Source organism: Ctenocephalides felis, unplaced genomic scaffold (genome assembly GCF_003426905.1).
Source record: "Ctenocephalides felis isolate EL2017-DRISC unplaced genomic scaffold, ASM342690v1 CF-g0.4_SCAFFOLD_03570, whole genome shotgun sequence".
NCBI classification, from domain to species: Eukaryota; Metazoa; Arthropoda; class Insecta; order Siphonaptera; family Pulicidae; genus Ctenocephalides; species Ctenocephalides felis.
In genome coordinates, this window is record NW_020539724.1 from 5,717,147 (window position 1) to 5,741,473 (window position 24,327).

At 28.9% G+C, this 24,327-nt stretch overlaps 1 protein-coding gene and 1 pseudogene across 1 annotated transcript; both read left to right on the forward strand.

Annotated features, from left to right (window-relative positions):
• LOC113383231 overlaps positions 1–24,327 on the forward strand; it is a 209,939-nt pseudogene that overhangs the window by 177,012 nt on the left and 8,600 nt on the right.
• On the forward strand, positions 16,003–17,786 carry LOC113383235. The gene is made up of 2 exons (XM_026621486.1): positions 16,003–16,277; positions 17,226–17,786. The coding sequence occupies exons 1-2, from the start codon at positions 16,091–16,093 to the stop codon at positions 17,765–17,767; spliced, it is 729 nt and encodes a 242-aa protein (XP_026477271.1). The 5' UTR covers positions 16,003–16,090; the 3' UTR covers positions 17,768–17,786.

The following is a 24,327-nucleotide window of genomic DNA, read 5'->3' on the forward strand; positions in this document are numbered from 1 at the left end:
TTTTTAATATTTATTTTGACTTGGTTTAATATTAGCTTTTCTATTATAATAGTGATGGTTTAGAACTAAAATATTTAAAATTTAATTAATTAAAAAACTATCATGTATTAACGTATATTATTTTTGTACTCAGAAGGTACATTATTTAATTTACTAATTATTTTTAAAAAATAACTATTTTGACAAATACAAATTATCTCTTTGTAACGCTGGCATATTTTGCATTTATATAAATTATAGAATTGCACTAACTTTTTTGTAATATAATATTATTATGATTTAGAACAAAAAATAAATTAAGTAAGTAAAATAAAAAAAACTTATTATAATTATTATTATTAAAGTAATTATTATTAAAAAATCTTATGGCGGTTCAGGATTATATTTATAATTGAACTAGATAGGTAATAACAATCTTCTTTGAATAACTTTAAAGTTAAAAATCACAGTAATACACTTGCTATTTTTAGATAGATAATTATAAAAAATACTGCATGAATGTAAATTCTTTTACAACTGTAGTGCACTTGCTAATTAAATTTATGATGACTTATTTGTTTGTCATAATAAATCCTATGATCGCGTTCTCAAACACATACGTCACTATTGAATTAAAGATTGATTTCATTAACATATCTTCAAAATTCCTTCCCCTTGGCACTTGTGCACTTGGTTTAGCATAATCAATTATTATTAATTTTAGCACATTTTTTTAATGATATGTTGTTCTCGGTAAGTTTGATTTGATTTGATTGAGTTATTTCTAGAAGCAGAACCGATTGTCTTTGAGAACGAGTTTTGACATGATACGAGCATGAGTACTCAATGCGATACCTACATACATGTGTAGATATATTGTCTTCGCATTAAATGTTATTAGACATTCCTTGCCGTTATAAACGGTACGCGGACGGGGCTGCACAAATACCTGGACATCGTGGTCCACCTGCACACCTGTTGCGGGAAACGAAAATTTCCGAACTTTTCACATCAAATCGCAAAAACAAAATCATAAATTAATTTTATTACTCTAAGTTATCGAAACAAACCTATTAGATCAATTGTGTGCCATCATTCTGGAATTTACCACTAGATTTTAGAACTAGGATTTCATAATTGTGGAATAAAACATGGGCTTTTTCACAAGATTTTTTGTTTGATTCTCTATTTAAATACATTGAATTATAATTGTCCTATTAAATTTTAAATCTTAAAATCCTTGCCCTTATAAGCGAAACCTGGACGGGGTTGTACAAACGCCCCCAGATACTCCTACTTTTATTGCGGGTACCGAAATTTCGAACTCTTTGCTTCAAATTGCGAAAATAATTTGATTCTTTGATACAGTTAACTTCTTGACAACTTCATTTAAAGAAATATTGATTTATACCGAAACAAATTCATTGAATGTGTTTTGATGTGTTCTATTATTCTAGAATTTGTCATCATTTGGAACTATGATTATATACTCGTATGGCTCTGGAAAATGTTCAAAGATCTTCTTATTTTATATTATCTAATAGGGGTTTTTCGCAGAAGACAGGGCCTAATCAATATTTATTATTAGTACACAAACCAATAGATTTTACTTCTGATTATTTTGAACTATAATTGTCTTATTAATAGTTATTAGACATTCCTTGCTTTATGAACGAAACCAGTACGGGGTTGCGCAAACGCCTACACACTCTTACATTTGTTTCCCGGACCGAAATTTTGTTAATTTTGTTTCAAATCACGAAATTAAAATTATACATTTGTATAATCTCATTGAAAAAAATGTTGATTTAATACTGTGACAAATTAAGCAAAGAAAGAATCCAGTAAAACATTATATTAGTTCTTATAAGAATCCACTGACCTGTACCAGTAGTGTGAGATATTTAAAAAAAATATACTAATTGTTTTGAAAAGTTTGAATTTCACTCTACTACAAGTAATATTGGATCAACATATGATCAACAAATTTTCTTTCTCAATATTAAAATAAAGCTGTTTTATTTCTTTATCTTCATATGTTTGTGATTAAATATCCATTTACTATTTTTACTGCATGTATATGTCTTTAGGCTCTTGATTATATTTGTATTTATTTAATTAGTACGTGTTACAAAGAGTATTAGTATATATACAAAATGTTATTTTCATATATATTTTTGCACAAATTATCTGTGTTTCATTTAACTTTAAAACGGTTCGGGGATATTTGATTCATGAATAATATCGAAAATATATAAATATTTATATGTTACAAAAATAAATCAATGTGTTTATTAATTGAATATATTAGCAGATTACCGGAGTTTTTTTTAAACATTTTGGAACGTACGTCGTCGTTTTGGCAATGTGCTGAATATCAATTTTTGTGCAATTTTACAGCTTCTTTGTTGATTTTTTGTCGTTATTTTTTTATTTTTTATTAGTTACTTTAAACAAATAACTTATTTTCTTTTACGACCTATGTTAAAATTATAAAATTAAATAGCTTTAAAGCTTTTATAACGATTTGGCTAATTAGTAGATGTATAATAGTTTTTATCTATGTACTTTTGACTTTTCTATAAAATATTCATATTGATTAGAAATTTTAATGGATATTTTAATACTAATTTATATCAAAATCAAATTCTGATATATTAATATATTTAGGGATATATTATTTTACGAAGTAACAGTACTAACTTACGAAGAAAATTACATATAAATGTTGCCGAACTCTTTTTTTCTATTTCATGTAGTTTAGATGATTTAAATAATTTATAACCAAAAAAAATATTAGTTGTGGATTAAATATAATTTAAGAAAATTTGTGTATAATTGCTGTTTATTAGATTTTTATGATATAGCTTGAGTATAGCAATTGGATTTAGATCAAGAAGATATAGATAGAGATCTATATCAAATCTAAGTAAATTAAAATTAAACCTATCCATAATTTCCGCTACGTAAATTTTAAAATAAATTTTTCAACTTACTGTTCTCATGTGAGAAATCATAAAATCTAATTGGAGCGTTAATGCTTAATGAATTATAAAATAGTTTTCTGACCTAATTATTTTGGTAAAGCTTTACGCACCGATCAGCACAAATTATCACTTACAAATTTTTACTACACAGTTAATAGAACTTATTTCCGGGTAATAGGCACTTTTGGATTTTTTTTATTGATTACACGAATTTTAGTAAAACTAAATTGTAGAGATATGACAAATTAGGTTTAGGTGGTTGAGTTTAGATGTATCACCTGTTTTGAGCACTGTGGTTAATGGGATTTAAAATAATATTTTTATTTAATTATGTGTTTATTACATCGGCACAGCCCTGTCCGCAGAAACTATGTACGGTTCTATGCAAGATGCGTTATTCTCGCTAGTTTGCGATGTACTAAAGTTCGTGTTCAAACACAGCTACCATCAAAGATCATTTACTTTGTGAATGTAGTGTGTACGTACGGACAGTGATTCCCAAATCACTCATTTAGAAATTTTTTTTAAAAAATTACACTTAATATCTAATTAGCATAGAAATTTCCAGGTTTGCTCACAATTTTCCAGTTTTCTGAAGAAAATGGGAAAAAATGATTTAGATATACTACACAAAACTCTGAAAATCTTAACTATGGTATAAAGTTAACACTATTTTTTTATTTTGATATAATGAGAATTTCCACATATTCACATTTCTTAAGAATAAAAATTTTGAATGTACTTTCCCAATAAATATATTATTTTATTGACTTAACTCAATAAATGGAATGTAATGAGAGATCTCATTTAAGATACTGATGTTTCTGTTTTTTATGCTTATGCTTATACTGTTTTGCAATTTTCTGAAGAAAATATGTGTTATTACACATTCCACATAAAAACAATAAAATATGTGATTATGTTACAAAGTTAACACTTGTTTCTTTATTTTGAAGTAATGAGAATATATATTTTACACATCAGTTAGATGAAGATGGATTAATAAAGTTTGAACATGCCGCCACGTTTGAAAAAACGGCAAGTATGAAAATTTGGACTATCTTTCACCAAATTAATTTTTCTTATTTAATTTCCCATTGGTGATTCTGATGTTACTGTTGAAATCAATTATATACTTATAAACGATTTCACATATTATGAATAATTCATTATTAAAAATTCAGATTTTTAGAGCTTTTTTAGCAATTTTAAATTTTTCATATACACCTCAGCAGAATTTATAAAGATTATATTCGTTTGGCTTTATATGCTAAATGAATATCTTGATGAGCACAAATTTCATATTCACAGTTCTTTTCAAAATTTGTGTGTTTTTATTCTACTATTTAATTTTTATTTTTAATTATTTGAAAATCATATGAAAAATGCCAAGTTCTTAGCAAACTTTTGACGAAAATACTTCCAAATGTCTTGCAAAAAAATGCGGAGGCTTGTTAACGAACATTTCACACCACTTTTTCATTCCTAATTATATCACACATAAATATTAAATATTTTTAATTACAGTTCTCTTTATAATATTTTAATACACTTAGATATTCTTTGTTTATACGAATTTGGAAAATATAAAACATTTATACAAATACATTAAGGTAAAAAAAATAGAAATATTTTGTATTTATATAGGAATTTTCTTCATAATTGCTATTCCTCTGAAACAGGAAAATCGATATTGGAATATGCAAAACAATAAGCTTTTAAGTGCTTTCAAGTATGAAATATCTTGGAAGCAAAATATGAAATACTCGATATATTTATATTAAGTTATTATAATCCTGTAGAGATTTCTACCTACAGAGCATTATAAAGTACTTGTTTACGGAAAATCCACGTAAATAAATATGGAAAATATAATTTCACATTATTCTTAATCTGAGGAAAATGAAAAAAAAACAAAAATTCTGTATATTAAAATTATTTCAATTTTAAGGATTGTGAGCTCTTATTTTGTTGTAACAGAAGATAAGTTTGTGTTGAAATTAGTTATTTACTTTCTAAGATCAACTATTAAGTTAAATCTGAATTAATTTCAGCCAAATTATTATACATTATAGATATATTTAATAATTCATTTATCAACTTTGTGAAGAAAAAACTGGAAAATTTTGTAAATTAAAATTATTTCAATTATAAGGATCATGTGCTCACATTTTGTTGTAATAAAGGATAAGTTTGCATTGAATTTGTTGTTCACTTTTTAAAATTAATTACTATGATATACTTGAAATAACTTAAGCCAAATTAATATAGATTATAGATATATTTAATTATTCACTTATCAATTTAGTGTGCATAAAGTATTAACAACCGGAATGCACTATTCAATATTTTTGATTTGTTGACCTATTTGGAATACGTTCCAATTGGAACCTACTTAATTCATTTTCAATTAATTTAATAGTGGATAAAGAATGCATAAATAATTTCAGGATTACAACTAACAATATATATTCCATCAAAATTATACTTGGAAAAGCATGCTCTTATCATACTTTTTACTTACTATGAAATAGTAAAAATCAAGAAGTCTATAGATGGAAATAGATAGATGTTTTGTGATAAATTTTACTTGTTTTATTTGGTAAAATATTTAATATTTAACATATCATAAACAATTTTATCAAAAAAAAAATATGTTAAGCTCCAGTATTAAAATTTATTAATAAAATTTAGTTATATGCTTCAGATTGGATTCGAGTCAGATTCCAGTTGGAACGGTGGCTTCAAATGAGACTTAATAGTTAGGAATTGATCTTATTTATTATTACTTTAATATTTTTCTTAGTTCTCGAAATTACCATGGTATTTCAGTCCTAAATTTAAGTTGATTTTTATTCGATTAACCTGAAAAAAATTGGGAATCTCAGTACCGCGGCCGGCGAAGAGATCTCCTACCCAGCGATTTTTTCTTTCTCTCCGTATATGAGATATAACGCGTTATGAAGGTGTGTTTGTGAAATTGTTTGTGCATATCAAAATTGAATACGAGTTGGTTCCTTACCCACACATTTTCATTCCATTAAAAATTCGCGCGTGAAATTTTCGTCGATATAAACACATAGAAAAAAACGACGAGGAGCACAATGCTGCCGCGCCGAAGTTTAATCAGGCTGTTTGTATTCAATATATGCAGCTTCATAGTGGATAAGAAAGGCATTTTCTGGTGGTCATTTCTATAGAATTTCTTTGTTTATTGATTTGTTCGCACGTATCAAGTTCGTGTACTGATTCGAATGTTTTTTTACATGGGAAGCGGTTTTTTGTGAGAATGGCGGATTCGGAAAAAATCGGTAAAGATGAACTCCTTATGGCAATGAGATGATAATGGACATATCATGAATACTTTGACAAATTCATATTAATAAATAAATATTATTTTATCAAACCAAAACCAACTTTTTTCTGTTTGCTTAAGTCTAAGTTTTGTAAAAATAATTACTGTTGCAGTTATTCAAATTCAAATAGATTTAAAAAAATATTTAGTTGCTGAATTTCATACATAAGTACTAAATTTAAGATTTTATTCGACTAACTATATAACGCAGAGGCCTTCTCTATAAAATATCTTAAAATCAGCAATTTTAATATATTTGTGAATTGTCGAAGGTCGTACCAGCTAAATTAAGTCCATTAAATTGAATTACAAAAATACTTGTAATTTCAAAATTTTATTTGGCATATTTACAATAATTATTCAAATATTATTTAATGCCTATAAGGAAGGGAACATCACATCAATACAAATCACAACAAAAGCAGTTTGTATGACAAAAACAGTGCTCACCAGTAAATTTCAGTTTCTTTTTCTATATAGTTTGTATTTATCAGTATTTTATAAACCGAATCCGTCGTGGAGTAGTGATAAAGAACTTGGGCTACCTTATGAAAAGCCTTGGTCATCTCGGTATCAAGCAGTATTATACCAGATCTTTACTTATAATCGTAGACCATAGATTTTTGTGGGTATTGCTGCAACATATGAATATAACATTACGAATGGTCAAATATTTTTATATTTTTTATTATAAATTAACCAGCCCTAGTCTCAAATATTTTTTCCATTATTATTTTTGGCTCTCCGTTTCTGCATTCTTGTCCCACCCTCGTGAGTCATTTGAATATCACGCATTTGGTGACTCATGTGCAAATGGTGTACTTCTGAATGACAGAAATTATTTTAAAGTGAAGGCTAATATGGACAATCCAGGCACGATTATCACTACACATAATAATATTGACATTTTTACTGCACGATTATCACTACACATAATAATATTGACATTTTTACTGCCGAAAGTCATTACCTACGCAAATATATAATACATATACAACGCCTTCTGAGAGATGGGAGTTGATGTTATAGTGTTTTGTTTACACCACAAACAGGACCATTTATTGTTTTTAGTGAACATTTTTGAATGTAAGATAAATGTAAAAGGAAACCTATTGGATTAGAACTCTGAAACTGAAGAGAAAGACCAATTCTACTTCCTCCTCAAAGACATTGTCCAAATTTCCGAAACTATTTAGTGTTTAGCTAATTCATTTATCCTTCCGCTCTCGTCCAATGATTGCGTTATTCCGTTGTTCCGTTAATCGGCGTGTGTGTGTGCTTTTCCACAAAAAAATGCAGAACGTGCACTAAATTCGAGATATGGCCGCTTCGAATTCCATAAATCGGCCGTTCGGAATTCGAAACATTGCCGGAGTATGACGCACGTCCAATGCTATTTCTTTCACTTCTTGAATCCGCCAGTAGGACAACAACCTGTCCGAACTCTATCCACGGCGGATATCGTGATATTACATTATTCTTGTACACAAACACAAATAGAAAGACGGTGGTAAATGATAAATGGTCCTGATCCTGGAAAGTCTCTTGAACAAATTGAAATTTCAGGACAATCAGCCCTGAAAGTCAACATATTAATTAATTTGGTTGCATCCAGTTACCTAATTTTCTTGGCATTGGTCTAATCCGGTGAAGACTAATTTAGTACTAAAATGCTGACCACAATATCTATTTTTCATTTGGTACCTATACTGAAACTGATCCGCATCCTTCCTACCATTGTTTTATTTTGCCATATTATTTACAAATTATCTTTAGCGAAGATTGAAATGTCTTTAGATATCTAGCAAATTTAGTGAAAAAAATATAATAAACAAATGATGATTAGTAGAAGTCACCAACTAATAAATTGATATATAGTGTTTTTAGTGTATACCTACCGAATATAACAATTTTTGCCAATTTGTAGAAGTGGCCAGTATTCCACTTAAAAAAAAGTGATATAATTGACTAAGGGTATTGATATGTTTTTATATATAAAACTTAGCAAGTTGATATAAATTGTGTTTAGTAAACATCAAATACAATAAATAATCGTCAATGAGTAGAAGCTACTGGTGTTATTCTAATAATATGATAGGATAGAATAGAGTATTAGATTGCTTAGTTTCTATATAAAAATAAAAAATCATTGTAATTGGGATGAGTTTTTGTACGTATTAGATATCTGGTGGGTGAATTCCTTTAAACCTCTTTAAATTTTATTAGCCAAAAGGTTTTGGGGTATTTATTGTGATGGAACTACAATTTTTTGTGTTTGGTTGCAAATTGTCTCGTTTGGTTAACATATTGAAGTCCTGATGTAGCAGCCAATTTTCAGTATCTGGCTAAACATTTAACACTTTGTTTGGCACATTGTATATTTGTTTATCGCATAAACATATAAATTTTACTACTTTTTATATTTAGTCTGCGTTTTTTTAGCTTTTACTATAGACAAACTCTACCGTAGCTCCCAGAAATTCGTTTCCTTGACTTGATTTATTCTTACTTAGCATCACAGTCTTTTCAGTATATTATTACAAGATTTTAACCTTTTTATACTATGATGATACACATACTTCTCCAATCAAGTGCCAAATACTTACCCAGGTGTTATAAACTCTGTCGATTTATTATAGAGTCTCATCTTATCTTAGTTGAGTCAGTTCTATGTGAATTTGCTATTTTTGTTTATGATACACATATTTAATTGATGATGCTATATTATTTTTTGTTAGTGAAATATTCAAAGTATGTATACATGTGTACATATATTCCCTTTCTAGCCGGAACTAGTAAAGAAAATGCTTGGAACATTCATAGATATTGCAAGGTCGTATGAAGGCCACATTATCCATTCACCATATGTGTCGCGCGCTAAGGCAAGAATTTAAGCTCACATTTGAATATTATATATATATATATATATATATATATATATATATATATAAATTTGTCTAAATTTGATGAAAATATGCTCTAGCAAATCAACATCTTGTTCTTGATTTTTTATTTGCGTTTAGAAATATCACAATACCAAGTTTTTCAGGATATTTTCTTCATGATATTAATCTTCACATTTTTTTGTATAGTTATCAGAGTTTTATTGAAAAAAAATTAAAATTTTGTAAAATTGTTACTCATTTATTTTGCTAAAATTGCTACGAAAGATATAATACAATTCATGTTTTCCTAAAACATTATTTTTTCTTCAAGTTGCTGAAATGTTAGTATTTCGCAATAATTAATTGAAATTTTAATTACAATCGCGTACTTCTATCCAAGGATTCTTATTATTAAACCATAAACGGTCAAATTTAAACTTTATTAATATTTCTCATATAAATGTCATAAATCAATGTATCCTACAGAAAAAAAATCATATGCAAATTAAATAGTAATAACAAACAAGCAGGTAAATGCTTCTATTTATAATAAACGCTCTTAATAATGTCGAATTCCTTGAAATAATATAAATATAATAAAAAACTCAATTGAAAGACTCTATTGAAAGATTATAAATAGTATTTATAGCTTTGTTGAGATAATTTTTTACTTAATTAACTAAATACATAATTAAATATAAATATAGATGAATCAAAGTATGCCTAGCGTTTATAAAATTTAAATCCTAGCCTAAATTTTACAAAATTAAATAGTAACAACAAAGAAGTATGTAAATACTTCTATCTTCTAATGAATGGTGCGGATTCGATGATAAAAAATTTTTTTTTATTAAAATTATCTTTCTTCCCTCGCCTAAAATTGTGTAAATTCTTGGTTTCTAGAAAAAAATTGAAAGAGTGTTGTACCACTAGGTAAACTCTATTTTGGTTTTTAACTTTTCATATTGTCATTCATAATTTCTAAATGTTTTTGTATTATAAGGACAGATTGTAATTGCATCTTGAGAAATAAAAAACGTGAAGTTTTAGATTTTTAAAAAAAAAAATTAGATTTTTTTCTAAATTTAGGTAAAAAATATATACACGTGATATCTTACTAGACACTTCCTCTCACACGTGATATCTTATGATTTTTTTTTTGTCAAAACTCTCCACCCCTTTTAAGCCTCAAGTGATTAATGAGGCAAATTTTACTTAAATATAAATATCAAAAAAGCAATGTTTGCATGATATTTATATTAAAAATAAATTACGCATAGGGGCGTCCGTTAATCACGTGAGGTTTTTTGGGGGATTGACAAACAATCATGAAAAATCACGAGGGGGGTCTAGTAAGATATCACGTGTATTTATTTTTAACCTAAATTTGAAAAAAATCAAAAATTTTACAATTTTTTCGTAAATTCGAAAAATTTTACGTAAAAAAATACACGTGATGTTTTAGTGGGGGAGAGGGGTAGTTTTAAATATCACGTACACGTGATGTTTTGGTGGGGGAGAAGGATAGTTTTAAATATTACGACGTATCACCAAGGGGTGTACCCAAAAATCCCTAAAAATCGATCTCGTGGTTAATGGACGCCCCCCTAGGAGTAACAACAAAGCAATATGTAAACGCTATCCTATCCATTCATTGCACGTCAAATTTAGCAAATTGTTATATGGCAATTTGAAATGTATGAAAAGTATTAATATTATCAAGATATATAAATAAAGAATTGTTAGTTGTATGTCAGTAATTTAATCGCAACATCAAAACACATTGTATTAAATGACAAAGAACGCAGATGTGTCTGCTTTCTCTACTTCCGTTTAGAAATTCTTTCGCCGGTTTCTGAAGCGTCAATGAACCCGGATACACGGGACTTCGTCTCAATAGCGTACGTTCACAGCCGGAGAGAGACCTGACGGGCTGACTCTCTTCGGGTTCGGGCGGACGGGCGGACATCGACAAAAAGTACGATTTGTATAGTGATGTAAAAGTCAATTTAGGCTGGGGGTTAAATATAGCAATCGAATTTTCTTACAAATACCGTTATAAAACACATATTTTTTACATGCGTGGCCCAGATCGACCCCTTAGGTGTCTATGAAGAATTGTGAGGTGTTTGTGGGATCCGCAACATATTGATAATTTATGGGCGTATCATCTAGAATTTTCTAGATCATCTAGAAATCGACTTTGTTTTTTTTATGTGTTTTCAAAGATTAACTCTTTGAGAATATGTGTACAAGAGAATTTTTCAACATTTAATTTATTTTCGGAGATTTTTTTTAACGTTTATTAAGTTTTTGATTTTGTATGTACCTATATTAGTCATATACATTTTGTAAGTTAATTTTACAATTTTATTTTATTACATTGTATATAATTATATAGCGCACCATATATTCTTTTTTTGTCAACAATGTTATAAAATAAGTTGGGAAGAAGATTTTTTGCTCTATCATCTCCCTCCCTAATTCTTGCCTACTCTTTTCTCATTTTTTGCACTCCATAATGGCGTGCTCTGCATCCGCCCTAGTCGCTCCACCAATATTTTTGGAGATATATCTTCCCATGTGTTTTTGCCGGAACGATACCCACGATTACATAACTTCTGTACCGATTTATTTGAAATTTTTATAGAGACTCCTTCATAGACTTCTCTTCAGTGCGAACTACGATTATCCCCAAATTCCGAATCGTTTTTATGACTTTGGCAAGGTTTCTCAAATAAGATTGTATGAACTTTCATTGATTTTTTTTGGCTTGGCGTTGCTAACAGAACCTCAAATTTCAATGAAATTTTTTATGATGATAGAGTTGATCGTCAAATCGAACACCTTAAAATATTTCTCAACGTCTACTGGACCGATTTTTGTATATACTTCTCATCAATGTTAACCACGATTATTCCCAAATTCCGATTAATTTTCATGGCTTTGGGAAGGTTTCTCAAAAGAGCTTAAATGAATTTTTATTGATTTTTTTGGGCTTGGCGTTGCTAACAAGAAGAACCTCAGTTAATGAAACTTTTTATGATGATAGAGTTGATCGTCAAATCGAACACCTTAAAATATTTCTCAACGTCTACTGGACCGATTTATTTAAGTAATTATAAATTAAGTAAGGTGTATTTTTAATAGGTAGCCCGTAGAAGCGATAATTTTATTAAAAATGCTTTAAATTTAAAGATTTTTTCCTGTCCATCTGTTCCTAGCCTTATATAAATACACTGACTTATTATAAAAAATACAGAACGTGCACGCATGAGATCGATGTATGAGTAATTTGCTCTTATTTCTTCTGCCAGAACGGATTAACTTGTCTCTCGCATATTTTCAATGCAATGTCTTAATCCAGATAAAAACAACTGTAAGAGAAGTGCACATATATAAATATTTTAATACCAGACCTTATATGCAGAGAACGAACTCTAATTTTGACATAATTAAAATTATATCAACGAAGATCCATGAATATCTCTCTAAGCCTTTTGTGGTAACTTCTAATGTTTCATTCATCAATCAACCTAAACTATAATATTTATATCTAGCTTTAATTCATTAATAGATTATATAGTTAATACGTATGTGAATTGTTATAAATATATAAATTTTATACAATTTAGAAAATTGTGAATCATGTCTTTTGAAATAATAACCGAATCCCTACTGGCTGCTATCGAAGCACGACCGATTTTGTGGGATAAATCACATGAAATGCACAAGAATCGAATTGAATGTAGAAACACTTGGAACGATGTTTGCTTGGAAATGAATAGCGAATATGCTAATTTTCATGACAGCCTGAAAGACGACTTTCGTAAGTATAACTTAAATATATTAATAAATTGATAGATAATAATTTGTTGAATTATTTCTATCAGGGATGGCTATTTTAAAAAGATGGACAAACATCCGCGACTCCTATCTCAAATCTTTAAAAAAGGAACGGACTTCGCATGCTCCGACTAAAAGATATACTTATGCCAAACACTTACAATTTTTGCACAAGTCTTTTGATTTACCACCTGTAGAAGATAGTTTATCTAACTCTTCAGCCGGTATCGAAAATTTTAATTACATCCAAGTTTCCACACAATACTGCTCGGATGAAGAAGGTCCCAGTAATGATCACAATTCAGTAGAAGATATAAATTTTACAAGTAATGATTTAAGAGAAACTGGTGCATGTGAACCAAAAATTGTACAGACTAAACCAACATTACCTAAATCAACTAATCAGGCTGATGATAGGCATATTTCGTTTATTAGAGGTATATTGCCTTCTTTGCACACCTTGACGGATGATGAAATTCTTGAATTTCAAATGGGTGTTCTAGAATTAATTGTAAAAATTAAAAGAAATCGTCTTCATTGTAGCTAAAATAATAGTTTTTATAATTGCCAGAGGGATGTATTTTATATTTTGTAAATAAAGATTAATTATAGATTGTTCTATCCTGTATTTATTTCATTGATATAAAAGTTAGATTTATGAGTTTTATGTTTTTCCAAACACATTTGGTCGCGTTAAAAACAGAATTATATAAATTGTTTTCTTTGAGTTGAAGAGTTTTTATAAGGGTGCGTCTAATAATCACGTGATCGATTTTTAAGGACTTTTGGAACCTTTATTCCTTAATGAGACGTGTTGATATTTTAATAAATTATCCTATCTCCCCTATCCCATCCAATATTACGTGTATTTTTAGTACCTAGCCAAAATCGTGAAATGTTTAAATTTTTTTTTTCAATTGTGGATTTTTTTTTTAAATACACTACCAAAGCCGATGTGGTGCACAGCTGTGTTGACAATAAATGAAATTGAGATAAGCTTTAATTTTATATTAGTTAGTGAGTGTTTTTATTCGACTTTGGATGATTTATTCCTGGTTTGGGAACCAATATCATCATTTTTTAAAAATGCTGATCGTACAATTTTGCGGGAGCAGTAGACGACACAAAACCGAGCCGTGACGTTCCAATTCGTAGGAATCCGGCAGAGCTCGTTCCATTCGTATTGGCTGTGAAGGCCATGGATTTTCCTACCAGGAAAAATAAAATAAAATAAAATGAAAAAATATAAACATGAAAATGAAATGCTGCAGATATAGAAAAAAAGCAAATTTATTACGTGATTATTTAAATTTAAATTTATAATGCAGCAGCATGGTCGTAATAGTAGCAGGCTCTACTTGGATCGACATAGGTACTCGGATCGAGTCTAGGTAGTAATTGTAAAAATTTACAATTATTTTAACTTGTGATGATTCTGAATTTATTTCTTGCCTTTTTAATAAAAAATTAACATAAACATGTATATACAGAACATTATTGTATTAAGTAACTAGATGACCGACAGATGTTGTCCTGTACCCATGCTGTTATTGTTTTTTAAATAACTTTTAACGCCAAAATGCATATTCATTTATAATATGAGCGATGTTAAATGCAGAACTGCTTTAAATAAAATTATGAGTCAATTCCCACACTATATTGAAAATTGAATTCTTTTAAACGGTATAACATTACCATAACCATCATAACATAACACTGGTACTTCATGTTGGATTAAATTAATTTAATTTTTTATTATTTAAGGTATCCAAAATTGCATATTAAACTTATCCTAATCGGTATAGTGAGGGCCGAATTGTATGTATTCATCTTTTCTTTCCCATTTGTTGTTATACAGTGAAATTTTTACGAATTCTAAAAATATTGTGGAAAGATTAGTAAAAGATGAAAGGAAATTATATATTGAAAAAAAAAACTATATTGAAAATTTAATATCCGAAATTTGTGTTGGCGCCCCCTAAGGCGTGCGCTCGTATTTTTCGTATGCATCGCATTAAAGGTAGGACCGACCCTGATTAATACTTAATTTCATATTTTAAGTGAATGAATTTGTCATATCCTGTTCATATGTGTATCATTCAATCTGCTCTTAATATACTATATATTATTTTATTTTAATTTCTGGCACATGTCAGCTGCTTTTTGGCAATAATAATGCAGACATTACATTTTTCTTATTCATAATCATAAATTTATTATACATATTCTAATATTGTCTAGGTTCATTTTTCCATTTATTTCTACAATATTGCACATACACCCCAGTACTTTATATTCTTAGAAAATTTCCTCAACAAACTTACAACAACAACAAAAATTTATCAAAATCCGAATAATCGTTTAGAAGGAGTATACAATGAGTGCTTGTAATTTAATATGAACTTTATATAATAGTTTTAAAGCTCAAATTAATTCTACGTTTTTGTTAGAGAAAGTTAGTTGGTATGAGAAAAAGCAAAAGGCTGTTAGAGTTTTCCTGGCAATTAATCGATTTTTCCTCGCCGTAAGAACCATCCTGGGACTTCAACAAACATTTTAAAAAAATAATTGGGCAAATTGGTCCAGGCGTTGTTGAGTTATGCGCTTACCCACACATTTTGCGGTTTATTTTTATATATAAGAAGATATGTACACAATACATGATGTATAGAGTTAGTCGGCCAGAACCTCGGATTGGGTATAGGCCTCCTCCAAAGATGCTCGTGCCTCTCTATCCGTTGCTATGTCTTCTCTCTAGATCGTGTCAGCTGTTCGTCAACTTCGAATTATATTTAATTTAATTTTTTAATATTTCAATTATTTTTCTATCTATTTTATTTCTATTATCCCCGAGACCTGCGGCTTACCTCTGCTGCCCTGTCCTTGGGATATTGAGTCATGTGCGGAACGGCAACGGCCCGACGCGTCGTCGCGACGGTCTCTGGCAACGAGCCGTTCGTCTGCTCGTACAGACTTCACAATAACAAACATTCATGTGGGGTTCAAAATAATAAATTATATATAGGAGTTTATTAAATATGCCTGTTACAAATATCACTATTTATCCTAAGTCACTTATCGGTGCTATTGAGGCACATCCAATAATTTGGGACAAATCACTTGATAATCATGATAGAAATAAAAGTAGGAGAGCATGGGATGAAATTTGCCTGAAGCTTAACGCGGATTATGAAAAGTATGATGAGAAATCGAAGGAACAATTTGGTAAGACTATATTTTTTGTAATGTAAATATTAATATACAAAGATATTAAATTTCTGATCTAAGAGTGTTCCTTTTGAAAAAAAATGTTTTCAAATATGTATTTATATTTACTCATTATTCTGGGATTATGGTATGTACTCTTTCTCAGTATTATTGTTTGAAGTAAGAATTATTATACTTTTATACAATTATTTAATTAATAGGAATTTACTTTTTACTTAAACATTTTTCAAATCAAATACTCAACAAACATCTTGACCCTGGTCCAGAAGGAGACGACATTGCATATCCCCAGACGTTCAACAAGTTTTTAAAATATGAAATAAATAATTTTATGAAGTAAACCAGAAGATTTTTAGTTCAGAAATTTAAAAATCATAATTAGTAATAGCTATTAAAAACAAAGAAGTTTTTTTTAACATTTATACACTTTTTTGATTATTTGAGAAACGAAACAATTTATTTCTAAAATATTCATTCTTATCAAATTCAATTTTCTAATAATTAAAAAATTGCATGAATAAATAAAAACGAATATATTAGTATTAGTAAAAATCTGTTAGTCTGTATGAGGTGCTTAAATCAATTAGCCAATTTAATCCTTTCCACTCGCGAATTGAAAAAATAACGCGTATTTTGTCGCCGGAGCCACGACATCCGAGTGGAAAGGGTGAAAAATTATGTGTTTAACCTTTAGGGCCGTTCAAGTATTACGTAAGCACTATAGGGGGGCGGGGGGTTGTTGATTTGCTTATTTTGGGTTGACAAGGCAAAGAGCTTTGCTTACTTTTGCTGACAAGGGGGTGGGGGGGCGGGTAAATAATTGTAATAAATCTGCTTACGTAATACTTGAACGATCCCTTTCAAGACAATAAAATTAAATTTTATATAAAGATTTAACATAAGCATGGGTATACTTACAATGGGGTTATAATTTTTTTCTTCCAGCGCGACTTATCCAAAAAAAATGGACAAACATCAGAGATTCCTATCTAAGATCCTTAAGAAAGCGACGGTTTTGCAAAACAATGAAACCGTACACATTCGCAAAATATTTGAAATTTTTTAATAAGACAGTGAATTTCCCAATTATTGAAGATTCCTCATCTAATTCCTCATACGCCAACGACGATATGAATTTCGTGGAAATTCCATCAAAGAGTTGCTCTAATAGTGGAGATGACGATGGTGCTGAATCTGATAATCCAGAACCAAAAAGGAATAAATTAATATTAGAAGAAGGAAATAGTAGTAGACAAATATTGGAACAAACTGCTAAAATACTGCAGAGGAAGATGGAAGAAGATGGTCAGCCTAAAGGAGCAGTTATACCTTCAAATCTCTTGGAAATTGCAAACGACAGGCACATCTTGTTTTTTAGGGGAATTTTGCCTTCCTTGCATTCGCTTACAGAAGATGAGATCATTGAATTGCAAATGGGTGTTTTGGAACTTATTATAAATATGAAGAAAAATCGGACTCAAACATAATTTTCTTTTCTTTTTTTAAAACGGGAAAACGATTTTGAGACATTTATATATAACCAATAAATAGTGTTTTAAAATCACTTAAATATTAATTGCTTTACCTTAATATTTTTATACTAAAATGATAAGAAGTGCAATTTTATTTTTGTAACTTATTAAGTAAGAGGATGTTGGTGTTACAAATTTAAATGTACATATTAACTGAATTAGTGAATTTTATTTTTATATAATTACATAATTATTAAAATAAAATGAATTAAGTATATATTAATAAAGCAGTTTAAACAACTTTCAGCATTTAGTGTTTATGTGCAAATAAGTAGTTGCTATTAAAGATATTTTTTTATATTGATTTTGTTATATATATATATATATATATATATATATATATTATATACATAAACAAAGATTGGGAATCCCAGAGTTCTATAAAAACCGTGATCGTGTGAATTCGTTCAGACCCGGCAAAGCTCCCGAGCTTCAGTTTATACATTCATTGAAGGTCGAAGAGTTTATTCAAAAATAGAAGAATTTTATAAAGGTAATTTTATTAATTTTTTTTATTAAAAAAATTCATGTGATATTGACAAATTCGTTTTGAACAAATATGTTAATATTTTTAAAATTGTACCTGCGTAGAAAAATTTAAATTTTGTCATAGATTTTTAAAATAAAGCTAGTTGAAAACATTAAAGAAAAGCAAATTTTACAAACTTTACTTAAATTTTATATAAATATTAATATTATTAGCCCAAATATCTTAATACATAGGGGGCGTTCATAAATCACGTGAGCTTTTAAGGATTTGACAAAAAATCACAAAATATCGTTGAGGAGCGAGGGGTATAGTAAGATATCACGTGTATTTATTTTTTAACTATTTTTTTAAAAAAGGTTCAAACTTTAAAAAAAAAATAAAAAAAATTACAGTTTTTTCACGTACCTAAAAATACACTTGATGTTTGGTGGGGGAGAGTGGAGGTAATTTTGAATATCACCAAGGGGGAAGGAGGGTTCAAAAATCCTTAAAAATTCACTCACGTGATTAATGGACGCCCCCATATCTTGAAAATAATATAATTACAAACGAATTAAATTAAACTGCATAAGTTTTTTTCTTTCATTTGAAAATAAATTGAAAATTTTGTAGGTATAGGTATAATAATAAAGTAGTTACTCAAAAATTTCTTTAAAACCATGCACGTGTGCAAAAATTTAATTGTTTCATAAGACAAGTTTTTTTAATTTTTATATATATTTGTATATTGATTGCTTCTGAACAAATAGAAATTGATATATGCTCATATCCTTTTTATATTTTTTTATAATTGTCCTTCACTGTTTCGCCCTTGGTATATCGAGCCGGCGTCGGTACGGCGACGGACCGGCGTCTCATTCCTCTACAAAAACCGTGCAAGTGAATATTGTGTTTTCGTTTACACTAAAATTAATCCATAATTTATATATTGTTGTAATTTTAAAATTAAAGTTGTAGTTTAAAGGGTTGGTTAATCATGGCATCTTTTGAAATAATCACGGAGTCACTTTTGGCTGCCATAGAAGCTCATCCAGTACTTTGGGATAAATCATATTCCATGCACAAGGATCGGAACGAATGCAAAAAAGCTTGGAATGAAGTCTGCCTGGCAATGAACAGTGATTTCCAAAATTTTGAAGATAGCTTGAAGAATGATTATTGTGGGTAAAATTTATTTTATTATAATATAATTGATTTTTGATTATTTTTTCATACACTGAATATTTTTGTAACGATATTCCTATTATTTACCTTCCTTACAAACACTTGTTTTAATTATTTTCTCTAATCTTGGGAAATGAAGCGTATGCTAAAAATCCAATTGCAGTATTTATTCAAATAATAATTTATTTTAAATTTTAATGTAAGCTTACCTGTTTTATAATTATCAAAAAACTTAATTAAACCTTTATTTACTTCCCAAAGAAACTATTTTTTGCCAGAAAATTCGATTACTAATTATGATTTTTACTTTACGTTTCCTCGACGATTCAAGACATTCTGAACAGTTTGTCACGAAATTTGAAAAAAGGATGTGTGCTATATGTCTGTATATGTGTGTGTTTGTATATGTGCCCAAATTTGATCCATCGACGACATTTTCTCAAAAATGGCTGCACCGATTTCAAAAAGTTAAAAGTCATTCCATATAACTCGATAATACCTTATGATTGCAAGTTTATCAGTAAGACTCTGAGCTATGTTGCTATCATATAATACAAATTTATTTTTTTTCTTCCCAGGGAGGGCAATTCTGAAACGTTGGACAAACATCCGAGACGCCTACCTCAAATCATTAAGAAAAGAACAATACTCACAAACCCCAATAAAACCTTATACATATAGTGAAAACTTAAAGTTTCTAAAAAACACATTCAAACTACCATCAGCTGAAGACAGCACTTTAAATTCATCCCTTACCAATGAGCATTTCAATTTCGTGGAAGTTCCTGCAAAAAATCTTTCTGAAAGCGACGAGAGCGATCGGGAAAATAATTCTGCAAACACTGAAATAACTTCTAGTCCTGCTCGGAAAAAAGTTAAGACAGAAGTAGAGTCTCCAACAATTTTGGGAGATATTGGAGATAGACATATATCGTTTTTTAAAGGTATTCTACCTTCCTTACAAACACTGACTGAAGACGAGATTGTTGAGTTTCAAATGGGAGTCTTAGAACTTATGATTAATATTAAAAGAAATCGCCTTCAGTGTTAACGATTATAATATAAATTTGATAATGTATAGATCACCCAGTATTTTATGTAGTCTTGACCAGTTAACTGTGTTCAATATTTTAATGATAATGTTTTGCAAAGTTTCTAGTAATATTCTTATAATTAAGTAAACTAGAGCAAATGTATATATGTAAACTAAAGTATATAACAAAATATTATAGCTGTTAACTGCTATATCAGTGTTCTCTGCTATTATTCCACAGGACTAAGCTCCATTAAACCGATCTATTATTACATGAATTAATAAGACTTTTACTTTCATATTTACAACATCTAAACCTGTTAATAAAATAAACCAACAAATAAAGTTAATGTTAGACATTTCGTCTGCAGACGGTTGTTAAGTGATGGAGAAAGGTGAAATGCGTGTGAAAACGATTTATTTAGATCCTGGAGAAAAAGAGACAATATTCGAAAAGAATTTACGCGTCGATTTCGTCAATAATTTGACGTCATTTGTATGAGGCCACCGGCGATGATTCTATTTTAGGAGAATTATTTGGTAATAGCTATTTGTTGTTCAAATGTTGCGACATAATTTTGTTTTGATAATAGATTCATTCATAACACGACGTGTATTTCTTACTCTTACTGTGTACTTATTATATAATGTCAAACTATAGCCTGATCGACTCATAGCTGTAATAGGAACTTTATTCATATTGCTAAATATTGCCATGCGATTTTTTTAAGAATTGTTAAAATTTTTCTTTTATTATACATGTTCGATTTAATATACCGTTTTTCTTTAATACATATAAATGTACTTTTAAAAATATTTAATGTAAAGGTTAATACCCAAGGGTAGACAACTTATGTACCTATCCTCCTTTATGTAATCTCACCTATGTATATGTAACCTTCATTTTATATTTAAAAAATAATGTATTTTTTCAACTTGAACTCAAATACTATGAAATTTATATTTTATAGTTATATTATAATTATTTGGAACTAACTAAAAACGCATCATATGCGAGAAAGCGTATTATGCGGGATAGAAACCAGCTCTTTCAAAGTACAAGAACTCTCACCCCATGGATCTGCCTTCAAGCAGACAGCGTTTATTATAATAATAATAATATAGTAAAAATAGAAACCAATATCTATGTGACTATAACAGAAAACAATTCAGATAGATTTTAATTAATAGTATGAAAATATTTTTATAAAAACTTATAAAATATATGTTTTAATTTAAGGCTTAGTTGTGTTTGAACGTATTCATATGGATATATGTAATAAATATATAAATAACGACAAAAATAAATAAAATAAATATTTATTTGAAATTGATAGAACATTATTTTGAATTCAAAAATGGCGCCTTTATTATCAATTTCATCCTACTGTGGAGCCACCTACGACAAACGTCGAAAGCTTTTGACAATCAGTTCAGTAGTTGTTGCAATAAACATAACCAATAAATCTAAGTTCTTTTACTTCTTTTACATGAATAAGTGTTTTTATTGTAAAGTGTTTAATAAAAGTATAAAAAATGGAAAAAGCAGAGACTGCTGTAAAAGCAAAACTTCCCACAGTCACTGTGGATCAAATTAATGCGGATGAAATTACTATGGTAAGATTAATGTCGGCTTAACCTAAAATTATATTCCCACACTTTTAAATTTTCTAATATATTTATTTTATTTCTTAAGCTTGCTAATCAATTCTGGGCCCCAAGTACTGCCGGATCACACCTTCCTTATAATCCTTCCATAATAGACGACATATATTTAAGAGAAATATGTGGTACAAAATTTTCAATTCGACGTATAATGATGCTTGAATTCAGTCAATACCTAGAAAATTACTTATGGCCAACTTATTCTGAGAAGTCTTCACATGCTCACATGATGTCCATAGTCGTTATGTTAAATGAAAAATTCAGAGAACGGGTCCAAGCATGGCAAGCTTTTGAAAGACGACCAGAAGCTTTTTCAGCATTTTTTCAACAAGTGCTGAGAGCGTGTTTAGCTGATACTCCTCAGACTGAAAATGCTATGCAAGAAGCTACAGCTTTAATAGTTTTTTTGAATCACTGCTTCAATAGTATGGAAGTTGCTTTGTGCAGAGAACAAACTAAGCGATTGGTCTCTTTGTCAATGTGGTGCTGTTTAGATCCAGGTAAATTAACATTCAACGACTCAGTTTTTTTATTGTTTCTTATAGTTTCAATTTATTGTATATATTCAATACATTTTTAGGCAGAAGAGAATATGAGTTAAAGAAAATACCTAAATGGAGAAAAATTTATAAAGCTCTCCAAAAAAAAGATAAACCAGATATGTTGGAAAAGCTGCTATGGGAAAGGTGCTTTCTACAGGTATTTTTTTTTACTTGATTAAAGTGTAATAAAAGTAAAATTTTTCTGTCATTATTTTTATTTTATGCCTTTTTTACTTTCAGCGTCTCATGATGAAATTTTTAAATGTACTTGACTCAATAAATGAGGTTACTGATGAAGATTTACCAAAATATACTGTTAGGTATTTGGAAAGATTTTTAGAACTCTTAATTGATTTAGAAGCATTGTTACCTACACGCAGGTTTTTTAATACTGTTTTGGATGACTCACATCTAATTGTTAGATGCCAATTATCAAAATTCATACACTGCAAGGACGGAAAACTGTTTTCACAAGTAAGTGATTAGATTTAGTCATTTATTTTTATAGCTTTAGTGTTTTATTTATCAGAAAGATGAATAAAACATGAAAGACATTAAGTTAAATCAATATTCCTGAAAAATGCTATAAATGTTAATGAATAAATTTTATTTCTTCGGTTTACAATAATGTACAATATACAAACATTATAATATAAAATGTAATATTATATAAAGTCATTCAAAAATTGACTTAGATTAAAATTGCAATATAAAATTCTATATAAATAATTTAAACACGCAAAGTTATTACGCTTATTCGTAATAAATTATGCTTAAAAACTTAATACTATTATTTGCTCATTGTGGTTCAACTTCTAAATAAGTACACTTTATGCAATGCTAATTGCTTATTCGAGATTGCTTGGAAATTCAACTAGCAATTTAGTTGCTCATTGAGGTTCAACTTCTAAATAATTTGTTCTTAACAAAATGTGATTAGTGACCATTGGCAAAACAACTTGCTTCTTTACTATATATCACTTCTAAACAACATAATTCATAATAATTCAATTACAATTTGATTGTTGGTTATATGAAAGTGTATGTTAGGTTTTAGTGTTAAAAATTAACTATATCGTAGTTGAGGTAAATCATAGCCAAGATAGGTGGAAATCAGTGAACAATGTAAATTCATTATAACAAATAATCTAATACAAATATATATTTATATCAATATCACATTTATAAGGCAATATTTTTCAATAGTCAAAGCCATTCATATGCGTCATTTCATCACCCCATTCGTTCTGTGGAACTGCTTCTTGTCCATAACAGCATGACTTTCGTAACAAAAATTGACATGTTTCTGACTTAAAACACAGACATATAAAATGGCTGGTGCATGTAGTGCATTAATAATTACATGAGTGTAAAAATAGTAGTGAAAATTTAGCCAGGATAATAGCATAGACATCCAAAATATCGATAGGATTATGAAGAGAAATAGGAATATTCTGAAACTGAAGAAATGAATACTATTAGTAGATTATGGTACATATTCTTAAATGTTGTAGACAGCTTTAGTTAAGGCTCTTTAATTCTGATCAAGATAGCCAAACTTCTAGTAAAAAAGATCTTTCTGTAAATCAGATGATCAGTTCAAATTCACATTCTTTTCAAA

What these genes read in the sequence shown, in the direction of transcription:
- LOC113383235 (XM_026621486.1), top strand. Translation starts at nt 16,091, where the DNA reads ATGCCTGTTACAAATATCACTATTTATCCTAAGTCACTTATCGGTGCT. An exon ending in GAAATCGAAGGAACAATTTG is followed by an intron (nt 16,278 to 17,225) that starts GTAAGACTATAT and finishes TTTTTCTTCCAG; the next exon opens with CGCGACTTATCCAAAAAAAA.